The sequence below is a fragment of the Hydra vulgaris genome, chromosome 11 (genome assembly GCF_038396675.1).
Source record: "Hydra vulgaris chromosome 11, alternate assembly HydraT2T_AEP".
NCBI classification, from domain to species: domain Eukaryota; kingdom Metazoa; phylum Cnidaria; class Hydrozoa; order Anthoathecata; family Hydridae; genus Hydra; species Hydra vulgaris.
Window position 1 is genome coordinate 17,037,644 of NC_088930.1, and position 21,785 is coordinate 17,059,428.

A 21,785-nucleotide genomic window follows, 5' to 3' on the forward strand; every position below is an offset into this window, starting at 1 on the left:
AAAAAACTTTAATTTTTCGACTTTTAGTCAAAACATGAAGTTAGTCTAATTTTAGCGAGTTAAAAAGTTATTCGGCTATTTTTAGTTATGCTAAATGGTAAATCAATTAATTTTATAGTTGACAAAATTTTTGTTAAACTAAAACTTAGCTTAACTCTCAACATTTTTATATAGTTTTTATTTTTCTTAAAAGATTTTGTGAGACCTTTTGTAATTCATGGACTTAGTAAACTTTAAAATAAATTAGGCAAGTAGTTTTGTTTTATAATATGTTAATATTTATGCAAATATGACTTCAAATGATGTATAATTTTTAAAACAAGTTTAAAACAAAACTTTTTACAAATCTTGAGTGCAACTGAGTTTTTGCAAATATTAGGAAAGTTACGTTAGTGATGGATACGCAGGATCATATTTTAAAAAACTTTGAAATGACTTTTTAATGTCGTCCACATTGTCCAAAAACAGTTGTAAAAAAGTAGATTGATATGGTGATTTTTCTCCCATAAACTTGATAAAATCCAGTTTTGCTTTAAACACTTAAAATACAAAAAATATAAGTTCAAGTAATTGGAATAAAACAATGAAATATAGCAAATAAAGCATAACAAATCTAGCATATAAAACAAATCAACTTTGCAAGTATTCAGTAATCACTTGTATATGTGCATATGTATAAACCCTTTTTTTCGACTACTATTTAGCAGCAGCAGCAGCAGCAGTAGCAGCAGGAGTAGTAGTAGTAGTAGTAGTAGTAGTAGTAGTAGTAGTAGTAGAAGTAGTAGTAGTAGTAGTAGTAGTAGTAGTAGTAGTAGTAGTAGTAGTAGTAGTAGTAGTAGTAGTAGTAGTAGTAGTAGTAATAGTAAAATGCTCAAAACAAAAAGTCGGTTTCAAATATAAATTTAAAAACTGAATAAGTAAAAACTACCGTTTGTGATTTGATCAATAGTTGGTAAACCATTATTGGAGGAAATAGCTACGTCTTCTTTTACAAGTTTGTTTTTGGCACACTTCTAAATTACAAGTGGAAATTTTTTTCAACACTTACATTTGATCCCTCTATAGAACTTGACACTGCAACAATATTTGCAACAGTTGTTTAAGTTAAACACTGCAGCAATATCTACAGTGGATCTATATTTTTTTATAAAAATGATTAAATTAAAGCACTTATAAAACTCATGAATTTTTTAATTAACAAAATAATTTATACTACTTTACTTATTTAAAATCAATAAAAAGGCATACCCCATTCATTATTTTTATATCGCAGTCATCTTCTTTTACTGGTATAGAGTAACAAAATAAGAAACTTGCAAAAAGTGAAGCTAACATAAATAAAAACCTCATTTTTTAATTAGAAACAACCAGCAAGTTAAAATGTTAATTTATAAAATAAAATGAAAGATCTGTAAAACATCTGTTTAAACTTGGTAAGCCTAGTTAATTATGTTAACAAAAATCTGTTCAAACTTAAGGCTTAACCTAATAAGGCTAGTAAAATATTGGTAAGGCCAGTTAAATATTTATAAGTGTTGTTATCAACTTCAAGTTAACCGATTAAACTTGACTAAAATTAGTTTAATCGACTAAAAGTCAATTTAGTTAAGTAATAGTCTTTTCATTCAATTTAACTTTTTCAATCTTCATTTTTTGTTTGTTTATATAACAACAATACATAAACTATTATATTTTAACAACGTATAAATGCAACTAAATACTCACATGAATAACTATTATAACTATAAAATACTATATTTGTTTATTTATATTTGTTAATTTAGTTTTTTTTCAGACTCTTTTCTTAAGTTTTATCTTATTAATATTTATTAATATTTATATTAATATTTATATTAATATTTATATCTAATTAAACTTGTGTTTTGTTAATGTTTTTTGTTTATTCTGTTTAAGTTTTTGCTTTTCATGAAACTCTCATAAAAAGCCGCTCCAAGACCATGGGAAAAAATTAAATTGTGAAGCTCCGAAAACTTATCTACACAACCAAAGTCTCAACTTTGCATTGTAAATGTGATTGAACAGGCTTTTTTCTTTTATCTCTGTTTCATATTTGTATGTGTTTATGAACCTGGTTGTATTTTTATATGCAAGTATGCATTGTTATTATATATGTCTGAGCGTATAATTATATGTATCAGTGCGTATGAAAATATATGTGTACGTATAATACATCTACTTAATAACATGTGTTTATTTGTTACATATATATGAGTATGTTTGTGTGTATGTATATATGTATACGTGCGTGTCTTTGTGTGTGGGTGTGAGTATGAGAGTGACTGAATGTTTAAATGCAGGTATAGTTTCTTATTTATAGCACTTCCCTAAACAACCACCCTTATGTCTCTATTGTTATTGTTTAGGCATTAATATCTTTATAATTAACATAATTATTTCTATTTGTGTTATTGTTGTAAACTATTACGGTATTGTTTAATTATTATTGTTATTACAACTGCTACTATTAGCATTAGTATTTTTGTTATTATTATTACTGTATAATTATTATTAATTTTATTATTAAATATAAAATAAAAACCGTTATAAAAAATACAAGTTTAGCGTTGCAACGGCATCTGATGTCAAGTATACGTGATCCGATATTTGCAAATCGCCAGAATCAAAGTTAGATTGCAAAAAAATTTCTCCTATGCCTATAAGCAGAAACCAATTCACTTTTTTTGTTAAGTAGTAATCGGCTATCAAAGCTCATAATAAAATATTTTTCATTGATGCAAAGGTTACACTTTTTTGTAAATGGGTTATAAGATTGGCATCTTTTAATTATGTTCCACTTAATTGAAGGCATGTTACCTGCGTCTTTATGTTTCTAGATTTCCTTGGAAAGTTCTGTGTCATTCTTATACCTGGTTGAATTAAATGATTGTAGATGGTTCGCAAATCTGAGCTTGAATGCGTTTTCATTAATACTGATGTAAGATTTTTCCATAAGACTGGGATAGGGTGCTGCTAAAGTGGCTTTGTATACTAATTTTTTGATAGACATTGGAAAAATACCAACTAACTTGCACACCTCCGCTCTATCAAATGCACCCATGGTAACATCAAACAAACCGCTCGATTTTTTAATCCAAACTTGGTCATTGGTAAATAATAAAGACTTACACGCTTGGGAAATTAAAGATTTATAATTAGCATTAATGGAAACGTATTGTTTGGCAAAGTTTATGGAGTCGATAAGTAGCTTTTCATTAATAGAAGGGTAAAAGTCAACGATGTCGAAAATAAGGAGTTTATAAAAGTGTTTGGTCATTGATGTTTTTGAACCAACTTATTACATTTTTTGTACTATTCCACTGATTTAATTGCAAAATATTTCTTAAGTTGGTGTAAATATCTGATGAAGTATGTTTACTTATTCTACCAACTTCATTCCTAGCTGGATTAATCCTACTGTTCTTCTTAATTAGACGAACAGTAGGATTATTTAAAAAACAAGGTTTATGGTCTTTTAATGTAATGAAGCAATTGAAAGAACTGTTTATATTGATTTTGTTAAAAACATCACAATTCTTCAGAATAGTTTTTTCTCCTTTATTAATGTGATCTTTTATTATAGGGTTCATTTTTTTATAATTTGATGTAGTAGCGTTCATTAACAACTTATTGTATTCGTCTTTTGATAATTTGTATAAATTTGATGTTTTATCCGCGTAAGTGTAACATGAAATTTATATATAATATTGACTTACATCTTTTACAGTGACATACGATTTATTTAACTTTAAATATTTTTTAAATTTCAAATCTGATACTTCGGCTCATATAGTTGAAGCTATTTTCAAACTAAAATCATTATAAAAATTCGTTATTTACAATAATGATGCCATTGCTGCATAATTTTATAAAGTTTTTAAATAAATGATTTGTTGATGCACGTTTTTCTAACACTGATAAAACAGAATCATTTTTGACACTTTAAAGTTCTTAAGACAAAGCTATTCAATACACACGTGAATACAAAAATAATGAAGGTCATCTTAAATTTTCAGATATCTGCTTTTCAACTAATCATATAACTCACAAATATAACTTTTTTATATACCGCAAGAATGCAATAACGAATGTACTTGTAAAACCGCAATCATTTATATCACCACATATTGTAATAGCCTATTACAATATATGGTGATATAAATGATTGCGGTTTTACAAGTACATTCGTACTTTTCAAAATACCTATTACTAATAGGTATTTTTAAAAGTTTTCTTCCAAGAGCTTGTTAGTTATGCACTAGTGAATATATAGAAAAAAAAATTGAATTCCAAATTAAAATTTTTACGGAACTTTAAAACATTATAAACCATCCCAATCAAAAAACGACCATCAAATGAACGCAAATAATACCTTTATTCTTCCGTGGGCTCCGAAATTAGGCCTTATTCTTAAGTTTCGAAATCTAAGCATAAAAGTAGTTTTACGTTGCGGAAGATCTCTACTGAACGTTTTAGGCCATAATAAATTAAAGCTACCACCAAAACAGTTACTTGGGCGTTTACTAACTTGAATGTACATGTGGCACTTTTTATGTAAATTATTTAATAGAATTATTATCATTTTTTAACAGAATTATTAGCACGTTGACTGTTGTATACAGAGTTATAAAACCTACTTGTTGGTTGTCCATTTCTACCACTTAAAGTATGCCCATTTGTGCAGAGACTATTTATCTATTAGTCAAAAATATTTGTTTTCCAATGTATGTAGCTCTCTTTTTAAATGATTAGCATTTTGAATTGTATACTATATTGTTATTATTGAAAGTGATATAGCTTTTATGTTTCATATAGTTCCATGATGTTTGATGTTATAAATGTATTTGAATTCTTGCAGAACTTATTTTAAATTAAACTTAAACGATTTTCTTTACATTTAAACAATCCGACTTCTTTATTGATTATTTGGATTTTTGCAGAAATAAGTCTTCTAAGTAGATTGGGTGGTTATTTAAATGCGATTACTGTCTGGATACTAGAAAACACTATTTTAAGTCTTTCATTCAAATATAGATTAAGCAAAATATTTAAAGCAAAATTGCTGAAAAAATTACAGTAACTAATATATATAATATGCTATACGGTTTATCTTATTAGCCAAAATAATAAGATAATCTCTAATTAAGCTCAGCTTTTAAAATATAAGGTTAGCTTCAGCAAAATAAAATAAATTTGTTTTAAAATGTCCTTCTTGCCATACCATTTGATATCAAATCTCCTAAGAATTTATTTGTGTTGCTTATACGACAGAGCCGTGTAGGATTATGTTAAACCATGGACTTATAATATATATATATATATATATATAAGATATATATATATATATATATATATATATATATATATATATATATATATATATATATATATATATATAATATCTCTTATACGTCCATGGTTAAACAAAAGTTTGGAATCAAAGGTTCAAATCTTTTAAAGAACATTATTGATCAAAACTATATAGCGTTTTAAAGCAAGTTTAGAGCGTAAGTATTGTAAATTTTTGATACCTTTGTTTATGGTGTATATATATATATATATATATGTGTGTGTGTGTGTGTGTGTGTGTGTGTGTGTGTGTGTGTGTGTGTGTTTGTGTGTGTGTGTATTTGTGTATATATATATATATATATGTGTGTACACATATATATATGTATATATATATATATATATATATATATATATATATATATATATATATATATATATATATATATATATATATATATATATATATATATATATATATATATATATATATATATATATATATATATATATATGTATATAAGTGTATATATGTGTATATATGTTAGACATTAATAATATAAAATCAAAACCTAATATTTTAGTTTTTGCTGATAAAACAAGCAACATATACCAAATTGCCCTAGATAATCACCACAAATTACTGCGCGATAATATTTCTAATAACTACGCAAAAGCCCGAAAAACTTAGAAAATTCAATTAATTTAGAAGGCCAAAACATCGCTAAAACAATTAATTTAGATGCTAGAATTGAATCAGTCTCACCAGCGCAAGTGTTTATCACACTAAAAGATCATAAACCAAATTTTGAAAAAAAACTCCCTTGTTGGCTACTAGTACCTTCAAAAAGTGAACAAGGGCATGTTAGTAAAATTAAATTAGATAAAATAAATAATATTATTCGGAAAAAATTAAATTTGCAACAGATCAAAAACATCACTGAAGTTATAAATTGGTTTTCTAAAATTAGTAATAAAAATGAATGCACGTTTATACAATTTGATATTAATGGTTTTTACCCCTCAATTACAGCAGAAATTTTAGATAAAACAATAGAATTTGGAAAAACCCACACTGAAATTACAGACGACACTATTCGTCTAATTAAACATTGCAGAAAAACTTTACTCTATTTTAATAACGAGACGTAGAAGAAAAAAACCACGCACGAATGCTTTTATGTAACAATGGGAAGTTACAACGGAGCAGAAATTTGCAAATTTGTAGGCTTATCTATTTTAAATTCCCTAGCTAAAATAGTTCATTTTAATCAATTAGGCTTGTACCGCGATGATGGCTTAATAATAATGCAAAAAAAATATTATAGAAATTTCCAAAAACATTGGCTTCCAAATCAAGATAAACATTAATTTAAAAATTGTGAATTTTCTTGATGTCACATTTAACCTCTCAGAAAATTCTTATAGGCCTTATAAAAAACCTAATGATGAATTATCGTATAATAGGGGAGACCGGGGCTAGTTGGCTCGGTTTTTACTCTATGAGCTCTGTACCCCTGGCAGTACATTTTTTTAAAAATATTAAAGTGTAGTCTTAAAGAGTATGGATTAGAGTATCTTATAAAATTTGCATTCATTTAAAAAAAAAAATTCTTGGGGCCATTCCGGACCCTCAAAAAAAAAAAAAAATTTGCGCCAACTTACCCCACCCGGGGGTATGTTGGCGCAAACTATAAAAATGATTATTAATGCACTATTAAGTGCAAAATTAATAGAAATTTTTTTAAAATTAATTTTTGCAACAATTTTATCCCAAAATTTAATATTACTTTTAGCTGGTACCAAATATTAGTCCGTATAAAAGGCAAACAGTAACCCACCTTTTATCTGTGGAAAAAAAAACTAAACAAAATTTTTTTTAAATTTTTTTGTAAGAATAAATATTTTCAATATTGTTAAAAATAAAAAAAATAAAAAATAATAATTTTATAAAAATAAATATTTTTTTACATAGTAAATGCTATGAGCCAACTTACCCCGTAAAAAATTTGTCAACTTACCCCGAAAGCTTTTTTTTTAATAAACAGTCTATAGATCCTGAAAAACGGCAGCTTTTAAAAAAATGTCTGACTGGATATAGTAAACCAATTGTGACTGGAACTTTTACAATTTTTGTTTCATACGACTAAATATTTTCTTTGTAAAGTAAAAAGGAAGCGATGTTCTAAAAGTTACGTTTTTGTCCAAAAAACGCATAAATCTCAATATCTCCAATGCGCATGCGCGAATACTGACAATACTACAGTGAATGATGAAATGGTCAATGAGGAAGTTTCTGAGTAATTTTTGTCACTTTCTGATGAAAGGCTCTAAAGATAAACGCAGTTCGTCAACTTACCCCTGCGGCCAACTAGCCCCGGTCTCCCCTAATATAAATTCGAATCATCCCCGTCAAATCTTAAAACAAATTCCCATTTCAATTAATAATAGACTTAATCAAAACTCCTCTAATGAAAATATTTTTAACTCTTCCAAACGCGTGTATGAAGATGCTCTTAAAAAAGCGGATTTAAAAATTTCGAGCTAAAATTTGAAACAAAAATTGCGAAAAAGCAAAATAGAAATATAATTTGGTTCAACCCTCCGTACAACAAAAATGTTTCAACAAACATTGGAAAAGCGTTTTTAAAATTGGTTGACAACATTTCCTTCCCTCTAATAAATTGCACAAAATTTTTAACAGAAACACTGTTAAAGTAAGCTATAGCTGTACAAAAAATGTTGAAAGAATTATAAAAGGCCATAATTTTGCATTGATTAATAAAAATGAATTTCTCAAAGAAAAAAATACTGAAAATTGTAACTGCAAGCAAAAACTTGACTGCCCTATGAATGGCAAATAATATATATATCAACCATAATATATTAATATATTATGGTTACAAACTCTATTACAAACTCTGAGCTAAAAATTTATTTTTATAAAAATTTTGTAATTTTAAATCAATTTTTCAAGTGAAATCTACGCTTAAAAGAAAGCATGTCCTATTAAATCAAACTTATCAATATTTTATTATCCACCCATGAACACCTAGAGCTTTAACATGCTTATTATAAAATTCTAAGCCTTTATTTACCCATATTTTTGACACTTTCTTTTTTGGAAGATTTTATTTAAAGCATTAGCAACATCAACTCCAGTTTTACTATTCAATGGAACAATCCATCCATACTTAGAAAAAACATCTATCACCATTAATAAGGATTTTATACCGTCATTGAATTTAGAAAAAGATTTCACGTCAATTAAATCAGCAGCCCATATTTCATCGATTCCATTTACAATCACTTTTCTTTTTCTGAAATGTTTTACAACTCGTTTATGAAGTTCGTTTGCAAGTTCGTCAGTCCATTTTAAGTCTTTTTCTTTGATTGTTTGTAGTTTTTTTGAGTATTTTCAACACCCATATGAATTGGGTCTGAAAGACTTAGCCCAAATTTTGCTTTAGATGCTATAATAGGTTGTATAATACCTCGTTCAATTCTTTCACGTATTGATAGATTTTTTATAGAATCCATTTCTTCGATCATAATTTTATCAGCTAAATTTCTTTTTGCTGTGTCATCGAAGTATTAATAAGCAAGATCGTGATGGTAAGCTGCATTATCAACTCTATCTATAGGTTTACTCCATTCTTTATATGCGTCAGTAGAAGTTAATCTTTCATCTAAATTAGTACCAGGACCTGCAAATTTCATTCCAGGTAAATGCATTTCACCTGGAAACTTATACCATGGTAGTTTTATTTTAGGTGTTGCTGAATTAAAAGAACTCACTAAATCATTTTGCAAGTTTAGTGTATTTGTTTGTTTTCTACATTTAACGCAGTACATTTTTATATATATATAAATTTTTATATATAAAAATGAAAAATCTTATATATAAAAAATGGATATTATAGATTTGTCATGGAATGCGAATAACAATAAGAGAAATAATAATAAGTTGTTTCCTAAGTATAAGATGAATTATTGTCGGAAAGTCGAGTTGTGGAAAAACTACTTTATTATTGAATTTACTTTTGAGACCTGGTTGGTTAGACTATAATAATTTTCAAGTTTTTGGAAAATCTCTTTTTCAACCAGAATAAAAAATATTAAAACAATCTTTTGAAAAAAAAATTGCCAAAAGAAATTATTCTTGAACTATTTAATCTACAAGACCAAATAGAAAAATTGAATGCAAACTGAGCTAATAACTGAAAACATTTCAAAAAATTTAAATGAGAAAACAGATATGGAGTGTAAGCTTTTTGAAACGGCAGAAGATGTGCCAGATCCTCAAGATCTAAATACTCATAAAAATAATTTGATGATATTTGATGATTTACAATTAACAAAACAAAATAAGTGTGAAAAATATTATATAAGAGGAAGACATAGTAATGTAGATTGTTTCTATTTTGCACAAAATTATTTTATGTTACCTAGGCGAACTATACGAGAAAATACAAATTTTATTTGCTTATTTCCTCAAGATTCATAGAATTTAAATCACATTTATAATGATCATGTTTTAATATGTTTTGATATGGAAAAAGATGAGTTTAAAATTTTTTGTAAAAAAGCATGGTCAGAGCCTCATGGATTTGTTATTTTAGATCTATCTTCTAAAAAAGATTATGGAAAATATAGAAGTGGATTAAATTGTTTTTATATACCAAATTGTTGAAAAAAAGTTTAAAAAAATAATATTATCTTCTATATAAAAACAAAAATGACATGTTTATTAGTGAGCGGAAATAGCAGTATATTAAGAACTATTTATAACCCAATAATTCAACTTAGAGAAGACAGAGAATATGAAATGGCTCTAGTTCGTATAGGTACATCTTACAGTTTTCCTAATATTAATTCTTCAAACAACAATTTTAGATATAGCGCAGATAATGGATCAACCTGGAAGGATATAAACATTCCAGTTGGATCTTATGAAGTTCCTGATATAAATAATTATATCCAATCGATTATGATAGTAAACGGTGATGCAACTTCAGCAGTTTCAAATATTACAATTGTAGCAAATAGGAATACATTAAAAGCATCTTTAACTATTGCAACTGGTTATAAAGTTGATTTTACAACTTCAAATTCAATTAGAATTGTTTTTGGTTTTGACAGTGGAATATATTCAGCAGGTTCCAATATATCAACTAATATAGTAAAAATAATAAGTGTTAATAGTGTACTAGTAACAAGTGATATAATAGAATCATCGTATGTAAATGGAGCAACTAGTAACGTTATATATTCATTTTACCCAGATGTAGGTCCTGGATATAAAATTATTGAAAAGCCGAATTACGTAACTTATGCACCATTAATACTAAAAAAAATATCAAGAATGGAAAATAGATTGGTTGATCAAGATGGAAATCTTTTGGGTTTACGAGGAGAAGAAGGAGAAGAACTATTAGATTTTATATAAGAGTAGTAAATTAGTCTTAAAATTAATTTAATTGTAATTTTTTAAAAAATTATTTTACTTACATATAAAAATGAGTAAATATACTAATATTAAAGTAAATATTTCAGAGGGACAATTGAAAAAAACTAAAAGAGCAATTGATAAAGATGGTTATGGAGCTAGTATTAATGGTGATAATGTATTAGCTGTAACAAAAAGGCAATTGAATAAAATTACGAAAGCATATGAAAATGGTATTGATGTGATAATTAATTTAAGTAAAGCGCAACTCATTCACAATTCTAAAATAGAGGGTGGATTTCTTAGAGCACTATTACCTTTCCTTGGTACAGCTGGAAGATTTTTATTATCGAGCGTTGCGCCAGCTCTTACAACAGGTTTATTAACAGGAGTAGGTTCAGCAGCTGGATCAGCTATGGTTGATAAAGTTGCTGGAAGGGGTGTTGTGTACTTAAAAAAGAATGGAAGAGGAATTAAAATGACTGCTGCAGGAAATGGTTTATATTTGAGACCATGGAGTAAAGGTGGTTCTATAGGTGATGGATTGTACTTACGTAGTGGAAATGGATATACATCAACAGGATCAGGTTTATTATTAGGACCAAATTCACCATTTGCTAATATTCCATTTTTGAATATATTTTTATGATTTCTTAAAATTTTTTTAATCTTTATAAAAAGAAATGTCATTACATATTTTAGAAAATATACCACGTGAACTTCCAAAACCACTTATTTATTCTAAAGTACACTCAAAGATATTCAAAGATTTGGAGCATCCTTCAGTATTAATAAATGATAATAAGTATGAAATATTTGCACAACACAACATTACAATAAAATCTAAATCACATCAATATATTTTTTTAAAGTTTGGTGTAGTAGTTAATGAAGGTGTTGCGTTAGTTTCATTAAAAAAAAACTTAAATTAAAAATGTTAAGTTTACAAAACTCTGTAATATCAGAGACTGTTGATGATATTATAATAAATGTTGTTAATAATTCTAATTCTGATCTATTGATTAAAAAAGGGGATAGTTTATGTTTTGTGAATTTATTGTAAATATTTTTACTTATTAAAATGGAGTTTAATTGCAAAAAGCTGTGTAATAATATTTATTCAGATATACAAAATGATAAAAATATTAATCAATTGTATCCAAATATTCCAAGTGCACCTGATGAAGAAAATAAGATTATTAGTGCACATATATATCGCCTAAACATGATAAGTGAGATTCAAAAAGAAATAGAGAGTGAGAGAGAAAAGAGAAATATGTTAAGTAAAAAGTATCACAGAGCTGTAAAAATAATTTCAGCCATTGATAATTCATTACTAGCAAGCACTATGACACTTGGAACTATTAGAATTGGGTTTTTAGCAACAATAATTGCACCGCCAGTAGCTATCACATGAGGGCAAGTTAATAAAAAATTAAATTTAAAAGCAGAAAAGCATGAAAAGATTAAAGTACTTGCTAATTCAAAACTAAATACAATAAGTGACTATATTTCTAAAGTTTTAGTAGATGGAAATATAGATGACAATGAATTTAAACTAATACTTAGTGAACTTGAAAAATCTAAAGCCATGCTTGAGTAAATTAGAACAAATTCAAAAGAATTAATGAATGAACAAACTAAAGAATCATTAATTAAACAAGGAAGAGATGAAGCAATTAATATAATACAAAGCAAATTTAGTAAAAATGTAAACGTCAAAACATAAAACGTTGTGTTTTTTTATCTTTATTTATAAAAAAAGCAAAATGTCATTTCTAAAAATTGAAGATCCTGAAAAAAGAGACAAAATTGTTAAAGATTACTTAGATACTAAAAAAAGAATAAAGCAGAATGATTTAAATGAAATTATGAGTGAAACTAATTCACAATCAGGCTTAGAAAAATTGTACAAGCCATTAATTGATAGTCAAGATGGGATAAAAGAAAACATATATAAATTGCAAGATCAATCTGATAAATTAGCACTCACTTTTTCAAATTATTATCCTGAAGCAAAAAGAGAGATAATGATAACTGAAACTAAAAAACTTCTACCATCTCATGAAGAATAAAGGTATGAGACTAGGAAAAATTGCAACAGATTATCTAAGAATATATGCTAATAGTAAAAAATCTACAGATACTACATTTGGGATACGTGATGAAGATGGTATATTTTATATTGGAAAAAAACCAATTCATATTAATGATAATAATATAATTATTGATGATGAAAAATATTATGGTACTCCTGGCCTTTGGGAGTTGATAGCAAAGTTTAATTCTAATAAAGGAGTATATAGTGAAGATGATCTTAAAAATATCGAGATATATTAATACAAACAGATGCAATTACTTCTGAAAACCCATACAAACCAAAGTCGTCTCGTAGTGGAAAATACAGAGAAATAATGGCACCTATTTGGAAAGACATAAAAGAAAATAGGAAGCGTGTATCAAAATGAAATGGAATTGGAAGAAGAAAAAAAATACAAACTATAATTCTTCCTAGCGACCCTGATGCATTAGTTGAAAAGCTTGATTTATGTATAGCTGCATGGAGAGCAGGAAACACTGGAGCAAGAAATGAAGCTGTTGCAATTTGTGATGAATTATTAAGACAAGGTATAATAGATGGTTCACAGTATAAAGCAATACAAAATAATTTATAATATATATCAGTGTATAAAAAAAATATATAGTACATAAAAAAATGCTAGTTGTTAATAATAAGAGATATATAAAGAAACATGTTGTTGGAGGAAGTGGTATATTCGAAAGCATAAGAGATTTATTTAAACGAATAAAAGCGTCAAATGTAACAAGAGTGTCATCAGCTATGTTGAAGAAGTTGGCTGCTACTGATTAAGGAAAAAATGCAATAACTGCTGCTAAATCAGCAGGAAAAGAACTTTCATCAGCAATAGAAGCTGCTAGAAATGCTACAGTTGAAAAAGGAAAACAATTAATTGATAAAGCATCTTCAAAAATAGTTTCACAACCTATAATTAGTAAAAAAAGTAAAGAAATACTTTCAAATTTGGAAGCATATAATGATCTAATGAAATCTGGATCTGAGGTAACAACAAATATAAATAAATTGATGATGGGGTCTGCAATAAGATCATGCAAAGTATCAAATAAAAATGCTATAAGAATAGAAGATCTTGTTAAAAAAGGACGTGGCCTTCGACTTGCATAAATTTAGCTTTCGTAGATTTAGCTTTCGTAAAATTTTTTAAGAATTGTAAATCAAAAAAATTTTATTTATATTTTATATAAAAAAATAAAATGATGACTTCTGAAGTATTTAATTTTACAGAAATGCCAATTATAGATAATGGAATTGAAAGATATGAAGAACATGAATATGAGCCATGGAACAAATCTAAATAGTTCAGGAGAAATAAGAATCAACATTGAACAAAAAGATTTCTTCACACTTCCATCTAAAGCGTATCTCTTATTTGAAGGACAACTTGTTAAAGCTGATGGAATAGCTTATGCTAATACAGATGCAGTGGCGCTTACAAATAATGGGCTTATGCAATTATTTAGTCGAATAGCATACTAATTATCCAACCAAGAGATAGAAGCTGTTTATTATCCAGGTCAAGCAACTACAATGTTAGGATTGCCTAATTATGCAAATGACTTTCAATTAGCGCAAGGATTAAATCAATTGTGGTATAAAGATAATATATTAACAGCAGCACTTGCTGATAGTAACCAAGGGTTTTCAGTAAGACAAGCAATGATTAAGACAAAGTTATTTATGGGCTTAAACATACAATAACTCTTGTAAGACAAAGTGATGATGACGCAATTTTTAGGCTTGCTGCTGTAGCTGCAGGAAAAGTTAATCTTAATAAAATATCATTGTTTATGCCAAATTTGATACCAGAAGATGTAGAAAAGTTTAAACTTTATGGGGAAATTGAAAAAAAAGTGACAATTCCAGTAAGTTTTCGAATGCGTCAGTGTGATACTACAACTGTTCAACAATCTACTTCATTTAATTGGCAATTGGCTGTAAAGACATCTCCTGAAAATCCAAGATACATTATTGTCGGATTTCAAACAAGTAGAACTGGTGACCAAACTGCTAATGCTTCAATATTTGATCATTGTGACTTGAAAAATATGTACATTATGCTTAATAAATTATTAATAATGACAGATATCCTGCTGTTGATTATAATTTGTCATTTCCAAATCAGCAAATTTCGAGAATTTGCTGAATTGGATATAAAGAAAAATTTTATGGAATGAATGAATTGAACGCAAACAGCCATATAAGTCCTTCTGACTATAGAGATTTATACCCACTCTTTTTTTTGATATTAGCAAACAATCAGAAAGATTAAAATCATCAACAATACAAGTACAAATCAGAGCAACATTTAGTACAGCTGTACCAGCAAATACTAAGGCATATGCTCTTGTATTATCTGATAGAATGATGGAACTTCAATCATATGGTAATAAATTGAATGTTATTTATATTTTTGAAAATTAATTTTTTTTTCTTTATATAATAAAAATGCATTATACAAAAAAAAGTTTAAAGAACTTATTAGAAGAAAATAACATGTCAAAAACATCTGACAATATCGCTACATTGCTAATGATTGCTATGGAAAGTGGATTATTAGATAAAGAATCTATTATGGCTGAAGTGAAAGAAGTAAATGAGAAAAGATCAGTTGGAAGGCCTAGAATACACCCAGTAAAAGAAGTAGATCCTTAGGATCCATGCAAAGTAAATGAGAAAAGATCAGTTGGAAGACCTAGAATACATCCAGTAAAAGAAGAGAAAAAAGAAATAGATCCAAAATACGAAAGATTAAGATCAATTAAGAAAAAACCAGCCACTATTAAATTAACAAATATGGAAACAGGAGAAGAAACAGTATATAAATCTTTATAAAGTGCAATGCGTGGAGCTGGTCATGGATATAGATATCTTGAAATGCGTGATGGGAAGATTGATAATGGTTATATGATTGAAATATCAAATTCTGAAAAATTAAAAAAAATTGAAAAAAATTAAAAAAAAAATCTTTATATATAAAAAATGAGATCTGATAATTTATTTGAAAATAAAAATTCGATTGAATTTTTAAAAAATAATTTAGATAAAGTAGATTGGTATCAGTTATCTTCAAATCTAAATGCGATTGAAATATTAAAAAAAAAATTTAGATAAAGTAGATTGGTATCAGTTATCTTCAATTCCAAATGCGATTGAATTATTAGAAGCTAATCTAGATAAAGTAAATTGGGATTGGTTATCTTCAAATCCAAATGTTATTGAAATATTAAAAAATAATATTGAAAAAATAAATTGAGATCAGTTATCTTCAAATCCAAATGCAATTGAACTATTAAAAGATAACTTAGATAAAGTAGATTGGTTTATGTTATCTCAAAATCCAAATGCTATTGAAATATTAAGAAATAATTTAAATAAAGTAAGTTGGGAAGAGTTTTCTTTAAATCCAAATGCCATTGAAATATTAAGAAATAATTTAGATAGAGTAAATTGGTACTATTTATCTGCAAATCCAAATGCCATTGAAATATTAAAAAATAATATTAAAAAAATATATTGGGATTGGCTATCTTCAAATCCAAATGCCATTGAAATATTAAAAGATAATTTAGATAGAGTAGATTGGTATGTTTATCTAGAAATCCAAATACTATTGAATTATTATAAGCTAATCTAAATAAAGTAATTGGGATGTTTTATCTAGAAATCCAAATGCTATTGAATTATTAGAAGCTAATCTAGATAAAGTAAATTGGGATGTTTTATCTAGAAATCCAAATGCTATTGAATTGTTGAAAAATAATTTAGATAAAGTAAATTGGTATTGGTTATCTTCAAATCCAAATGCAATTGAAATATTAAATTATGAAAAATTAAAAAAATTAAAATTAAAATTAAAACAAATCGCTAAAGATCGAGGAATTAAATATTATTATAATATGCGAAAAAGTGATCTCATAAGAGAGTTATCGCACACACAGATAGTTACGGAGTAGCTACTTGATGAGCCAGTTCCAGATATATCATCAACAATTTTAGCTCCGTCACCTTTTCAACCTATAACACAAATTGGAAAAAAAATAAATGAAAAGATTAGTTATATTGCAGATTGGATTGTATCATATGTTCCAGAGCCAATTAAAAAGGTTGTGAATAAAAAATTTGATGAATTAAAATCTACAGTTTCAAATTTGTATCAAAAAATTTGGAATTAGACATCCGATAGAATTTAAATTATCACAATCAGCTGTTAAGAATGTAACAAATCAGTTTTCAGTTAAAGGAATAAAAGGATATGATGCTTTCATGAATGCTGCTAAAAAAAGTGCAATTAAAATACTAACCAAAAATCAAAGGCTTATATAGTTCTCTATTGTGAAATGGAGCGTACTGATATTAAAACAGGAGAAACTATAATCACATATGCTCCATTTAGAACGAATAACCAAGTTGTATTAGAAACAACAGATTTAGATGAGTTTTATGAAACATCAAATCAGAAAATTTTAGAATCATTATCATCTTTTCAACAGTTAGGATCAGGTTGGAGATTTGTTTCTGTTTAAAAGATGGATATCAATTTAATTGAGTATAATCCTTTTAAAGCTAAATCATACACTCCACTTGGTAAAAATTTAGCAGATAAAAATGCGATAATTAATATAAAAAATGAAGATAATCAATGTTTTAAGTGGTGTATTGCAAGAGCATTAAATCCAACAGCTAAAAATTCTGAAAGAGTAGATAAAGAGCTTAAAAATCAAGCTGAGAAAATAAACAGGGATAAAATAGATTTTCCAGTATCCTTAAATCAAATCACACAATTTGAGAAGAACAATCAAGATATCAGTGTCAATGTATATGGTTATGAAAATTCAGAAGTTCATACTTTGCATGTATCAAAAAATAATGATCGCAAACATTTAATAGATTTACTATTAATCTCAAATGGTGAAACGAATCATTACTGTTTAATAAAAAATTTAAGCAGATTACTTTCATCACAAACATCTAGACAAAATAGTAAAGTGTATTATTGTAGAAATTGTTTGTTAGGGTTTAATTCTGAAGAATCATTATCTAATCATAAATCGTATTGTGAAACACATGATTTAGTACGTATCGAACTTCCACCACCAAATTCAACAATGCAATAAATTCAACTAATCACAATAAATCAATGAGAGTTCCGTTTGTAGTATATGCAGACTTTGAAAGTTTATCAAACAAATTGACACTTGTGATCCCAATCCGAATGAATCTTATACTAAACAATATCAAAAACATATTCCAAGTTCATTCTGTTATTATATTAAATATTTTGATGAAAGTTTTTATCAAAGCAGTCCAGTCACATTTACTGCAAGTAGTGAAACATATGATGTTGCACAAATTTTTGTTGATAGTTTACAAGATGATATTAAGAAAATTTGTGATTGGATTAAATTTCCAAAAAAAATGATATTTACTAATGAAAACAAGCATGATTTTAATGCAGTAATATCATGTCACATTTGTGGAAAAGATCTTGTAAAAGATAAAGTACGTGACCATTGCCATATTACTGGAAAATATAGAGGTGCTGCTCATCAAAATTGTAATTTAAGTTATAAAATTCCAAAATTCTTTCCAGTACTATTTCACAATTTATCTGGTTATGATTCTCACATATTTATAAAGAAATTATCTGGAGGAAAATTGAGTTGCATACCAAACAATGAAAAAAATTATATTAGCTTTTCTAGAAAAATTAAAGTCGATGAGTATATTAAAGAAGGTAATAAATTTGAAGTTAAACGTGAGCTTCGTTTCTTAGATAGTTATAGATTTATGCCTTCTAGTTTAAATGCTTTATCAAAGAATTTAGCAAAAGACCAGTGTAAAAATATGGGAAAATTATATTCAGAGAAAAAATTAGATTTGTTACTCAGAAAAGTTGTATATCCATATAATTGGGTTGATTCTATTAATAGATTTAATGAGACACAATTACCACCAAAAGAATCATTTTTTTCAAAATTAAACGATGAAAATATAAGTAATGATGATTACTCACATGCACAAAATGTATGGAATGAGTTTCATTGCAAAACATTCAGAGATTATCATGACTTGTACAATGTTTCAGATGTGCTTTTACTAGCTGATGTCTTTGAAAATTTTAGAGATGTTTATATGAATTGTTATAAATTAGATCCTGCTTGGTATTATACATCGCCAGGATTAGCTTGGGATGCCGCATTGAAGAAAACAAAAATAAAATTAGAATTGCTAAGTGATTACAATATGATACTAATGATAAAGAAAGGTATAAGAGGTGGAATTAGTATGATATCAAATAGATTAGGAACTTCTAATAATAAGTACATGAGTGATGAGTATGATCAAAGCAAACCATCAACATTCATCCAATATTTAGATGCTAATAATTTATATGGATGGGCAATGAGTAAACCACTTCCAACACATAGTATTAAATGGATGGACGAACATGAAATAGAAAACTGGAAATCAATTTCATGCATACTAGAGGTAGATTTAGATTACCCTGAATATCTACATGATGAACATAACGATTATCCACTTGCACCTGAAAGGTAAATATTGATAAAGTTGAAAAATTAGTCCCCAACTTGAATAATAAGAAAAAGTATATAGTACGTTATGAAAATCTAAAACTATATGAACGATTAGGATTAAAGATTACTAAAATTTATAGAGACATAAAGTTTGAAGAAAGAGCATGGCTCAATGAATACATTGAACTAAATACAAACTTTAGAACTAAAGCAACGAATGATTTTGAAAAAGACTTTTTTAAACTCATGAGCAATTCAGTATTTGGAAAAACAATGGAGAATGTTGAAAACAGAGTTGATATTAGATTAGTAACAAACAGAAATGAAGCTATTAAACTGGCATCAAAACTAAACTTTGAAAGTAGAACAATATTTGATGAAAACTTAATAGCAATATTCAAGATCAAAGTTGTATTCTTACAAAGTACACGGAAAAGATAACAAATAATGTTAAGGAGTAAAGAAAAATGTTGTTAAAAGCAATACATATGAAAAGAACAAATTTAAAATATGCTAAACCAATTTACTTAGGAATGTGTATATTAGATATGAGCAAAACTCTAATGTATGAATTTCATTATGATTACATAAAGAAAAAATATGCTGATCGAGCAAAGCTATTATTCACAGATACAGATTCTTTAGCATACGAAATTAAAACAGAAGACTTTTATTCCGATATTTCTAAAGATATTGAAAGCAAATTTGATACAAGTGAGTTTAACCCAAAGCACCCAGCAATTAATAATGTAGGATTTAAAGTTGGTCTTAATAAGAAAGTAATAGGAATGTTTAAAGATGAGACTGGAGGAGCACAAATTGAAGAATTTGAAGGACTCAGATCAAAGTTGTATTCTTACAAAGCACACGGAAAAGATAACAAAAAATGTAAAGGAGTAAAGAAAAATGTTGTTAAAAAGTATATTACACATGAAGATTACAAAGATTGTTCATTAAATAAAAGAGATTATATTAGGAAAATGAATGTAATAAGATCATATTCACATGAAATTTACACAGAAGAAGTCAATAAAATAGCATTAAGTGCAGAAGGCGATAAAAGAGTTATTTTAGAAGATGGCATACACACATTAGCATATGGACACTACAAACTAAAAGAAAATAATTTATAGGACAATAGGGGCAATAGGACAATAGAGCATATAAGACAATTGAGCAAAGAGGTCAAAGAGATCAAAAATATAAATATCTTGCTATATAAAAATGAAAAATAACAATTATAAACTTATCAATGTTGAAGGAATAATTCTACCTAATGAACCTTTAACAAATTTTCAATTGATCAAAGCAGCAAAACAATTAAAAATAAAACATTTTAGAGGTGTATTTGTAAGAGATCAATTACCAAAAATACAAAAAGAAAAGAATGTGGAATATTAAATACAGGAGATTCAAGTACGCAGGGTTTTCATTGGATTTGCTGGTACAAAGACGGTGATAAAAAACTAAGTTTTGACTCTTATGGACTACCACCTCCTGTTGAAATTGTTAATTATTTAAAAAGTCCTGTTTATTATAACAATGAAAGAGTTTAACGTGGAAATACCTCATTCTGTGGACACTTGTGTTTATATGTTTTAAAAAAACTAGATGAGGGATATGATTTTCAGAATATTATTAATAATCTATGGTAATTTTTTTATATTTTATATATAAAATGCCTGTCAATATATTCGATACTACTACTACTTCAGATGTATATTTAGAAGGTTTAATAATATCTGAAGCTAATAACTTGTTCATTCGTAGAGATGGACAAAATAATGCAACTAGTATTATTAATATGAACTAGTAGAAAGAAACCCGTAATACGGGTTACGGTCGGTCTGTTACTTAATTTATAGTGGCTGTTTTCCACAATTTAAAGTTGCGAAACCTTAACTAATACCCTGTAAGAAAAACGCCTTCAAATTAAAAAATTAAACCATCTGTAAAATTAAAATAAATTAATTTACCAATTATTTAACGTTATTTGAGTAATTTACAACTGACATAGGTCATATCAGTGTATGGCAGAACCATTTTCCTAGACATTACTAAGTTCAACACAATACGTTTTTAGTTACTGACACAAAATAATAACACTTCATCATGCCTTATATTGACGAAAGATTAAAGCTAAATTCTTGTTATATTTTTTATAACATGAACTTTAATTAATAAGATTAATATGAAGTGAACGTAAATTATTTATGAGTTATTAATTTTTTTGTATCCCCTTGATACATGTTTCTTTAAAAAAGGAAATTGTCTTTAAAACGATAAATGCACACAACTAAATAAATTTATTATAAAAAACTAAGCAATTGAGTACAAATACGTTTCAAACAAAAAAAAGTCGATTTACAATCAAACATGTGTATAACAAATT

General features: G+C 27.0%; 2 protein-coding genes across 2 annotated transcripts; one reads left to right on the top strand and one right to left on the bottom strand.

Annotated features, from left to right (window-relative positions):
- Positions 1 to 292: 292 nt before the first annotated feature.
- LOC136087474 (uncharacterized) lies at positions 293 to 1,409 on the bottom strand. Its single transcript, XM_065810303.1, has 3 exons — positions 1,249 to 1,409; positions 929 to 1,013; positions 293 to 539 (listed from the first exon to the last, which is right to left on the bottom strand). Exons 1-3 carry the CDS (start codon positions 1,348 to 1,350, stop codon positions 385 to 387), a joined length of 342 nt encoding a protein of 113 aa, XP_065666375.1. The 5' UTR covers positions 1,351 to 1,409; the 3' UTR covers positions 293 to 384.
- Positions 1,410 to 17,994: 16,585 nt separating this feature from the next.
- Positions 17,995 to 20,526, top strand: LOC136086885 (uncharacterized). Its single transcript, XM_065809382.1, has 4 exons — positions 17,995 to 18,005; positions 18,158 to 19,411; positions 19,534 to 19,817; positions 19,925 to 20,526. The coding sequence occupies exons 1-4, from the start codon at positions 17,995 to 17,997 to the stop codon at positions 20,524 to 20,526; spliced, it is 2,151 nt and encodes a 716-aa protein (XP_065665454.1).
- The last annotated feature ends 1,259 nt before the right edge of the window (positions 20,527 to 21,785 follow it).

Bases quoted from the DNA above. Each gene is read 5' to 3' on its own strand.
- LOC136086885 (XM_065809382.1), top strand. The intron at 19,412-19,533 runs GTAAATATTGAT...TAAAATTTATAG, and splicing joins TATCCACTTGCACCTGAAAG to AGACATAAAGTTTGAAGAAA. The intron at 19,818-19,924 runs GTACACGGAAAA...CAATTTACTTAG, and splicing joins CAAAGTTGTATTCTTACAAA to GAATGTGTATATTAGATATG.
- LOC136087474 (XM_065810303.1), bottom strand. From the start codon at position 1,350: ATGAGGTTTTTATTTATGTTAGCTTCACTTTTTGCAAGTTTCTTATTT. The intron at 1,014-1,248 runs GTATGCCTTTTT...CTTGTAATTTAG, and splicing joins ATATAAAAATAATGAATGGG to AAGTGTGCCAAAAACAAACT. The intron at 540-928 runs GTAGTTTTTACT...TTGTATTTTAAG, and splicing joins TATTGATCAAATCACAAACG to TGTTTAAAGCAAAACTGGAT.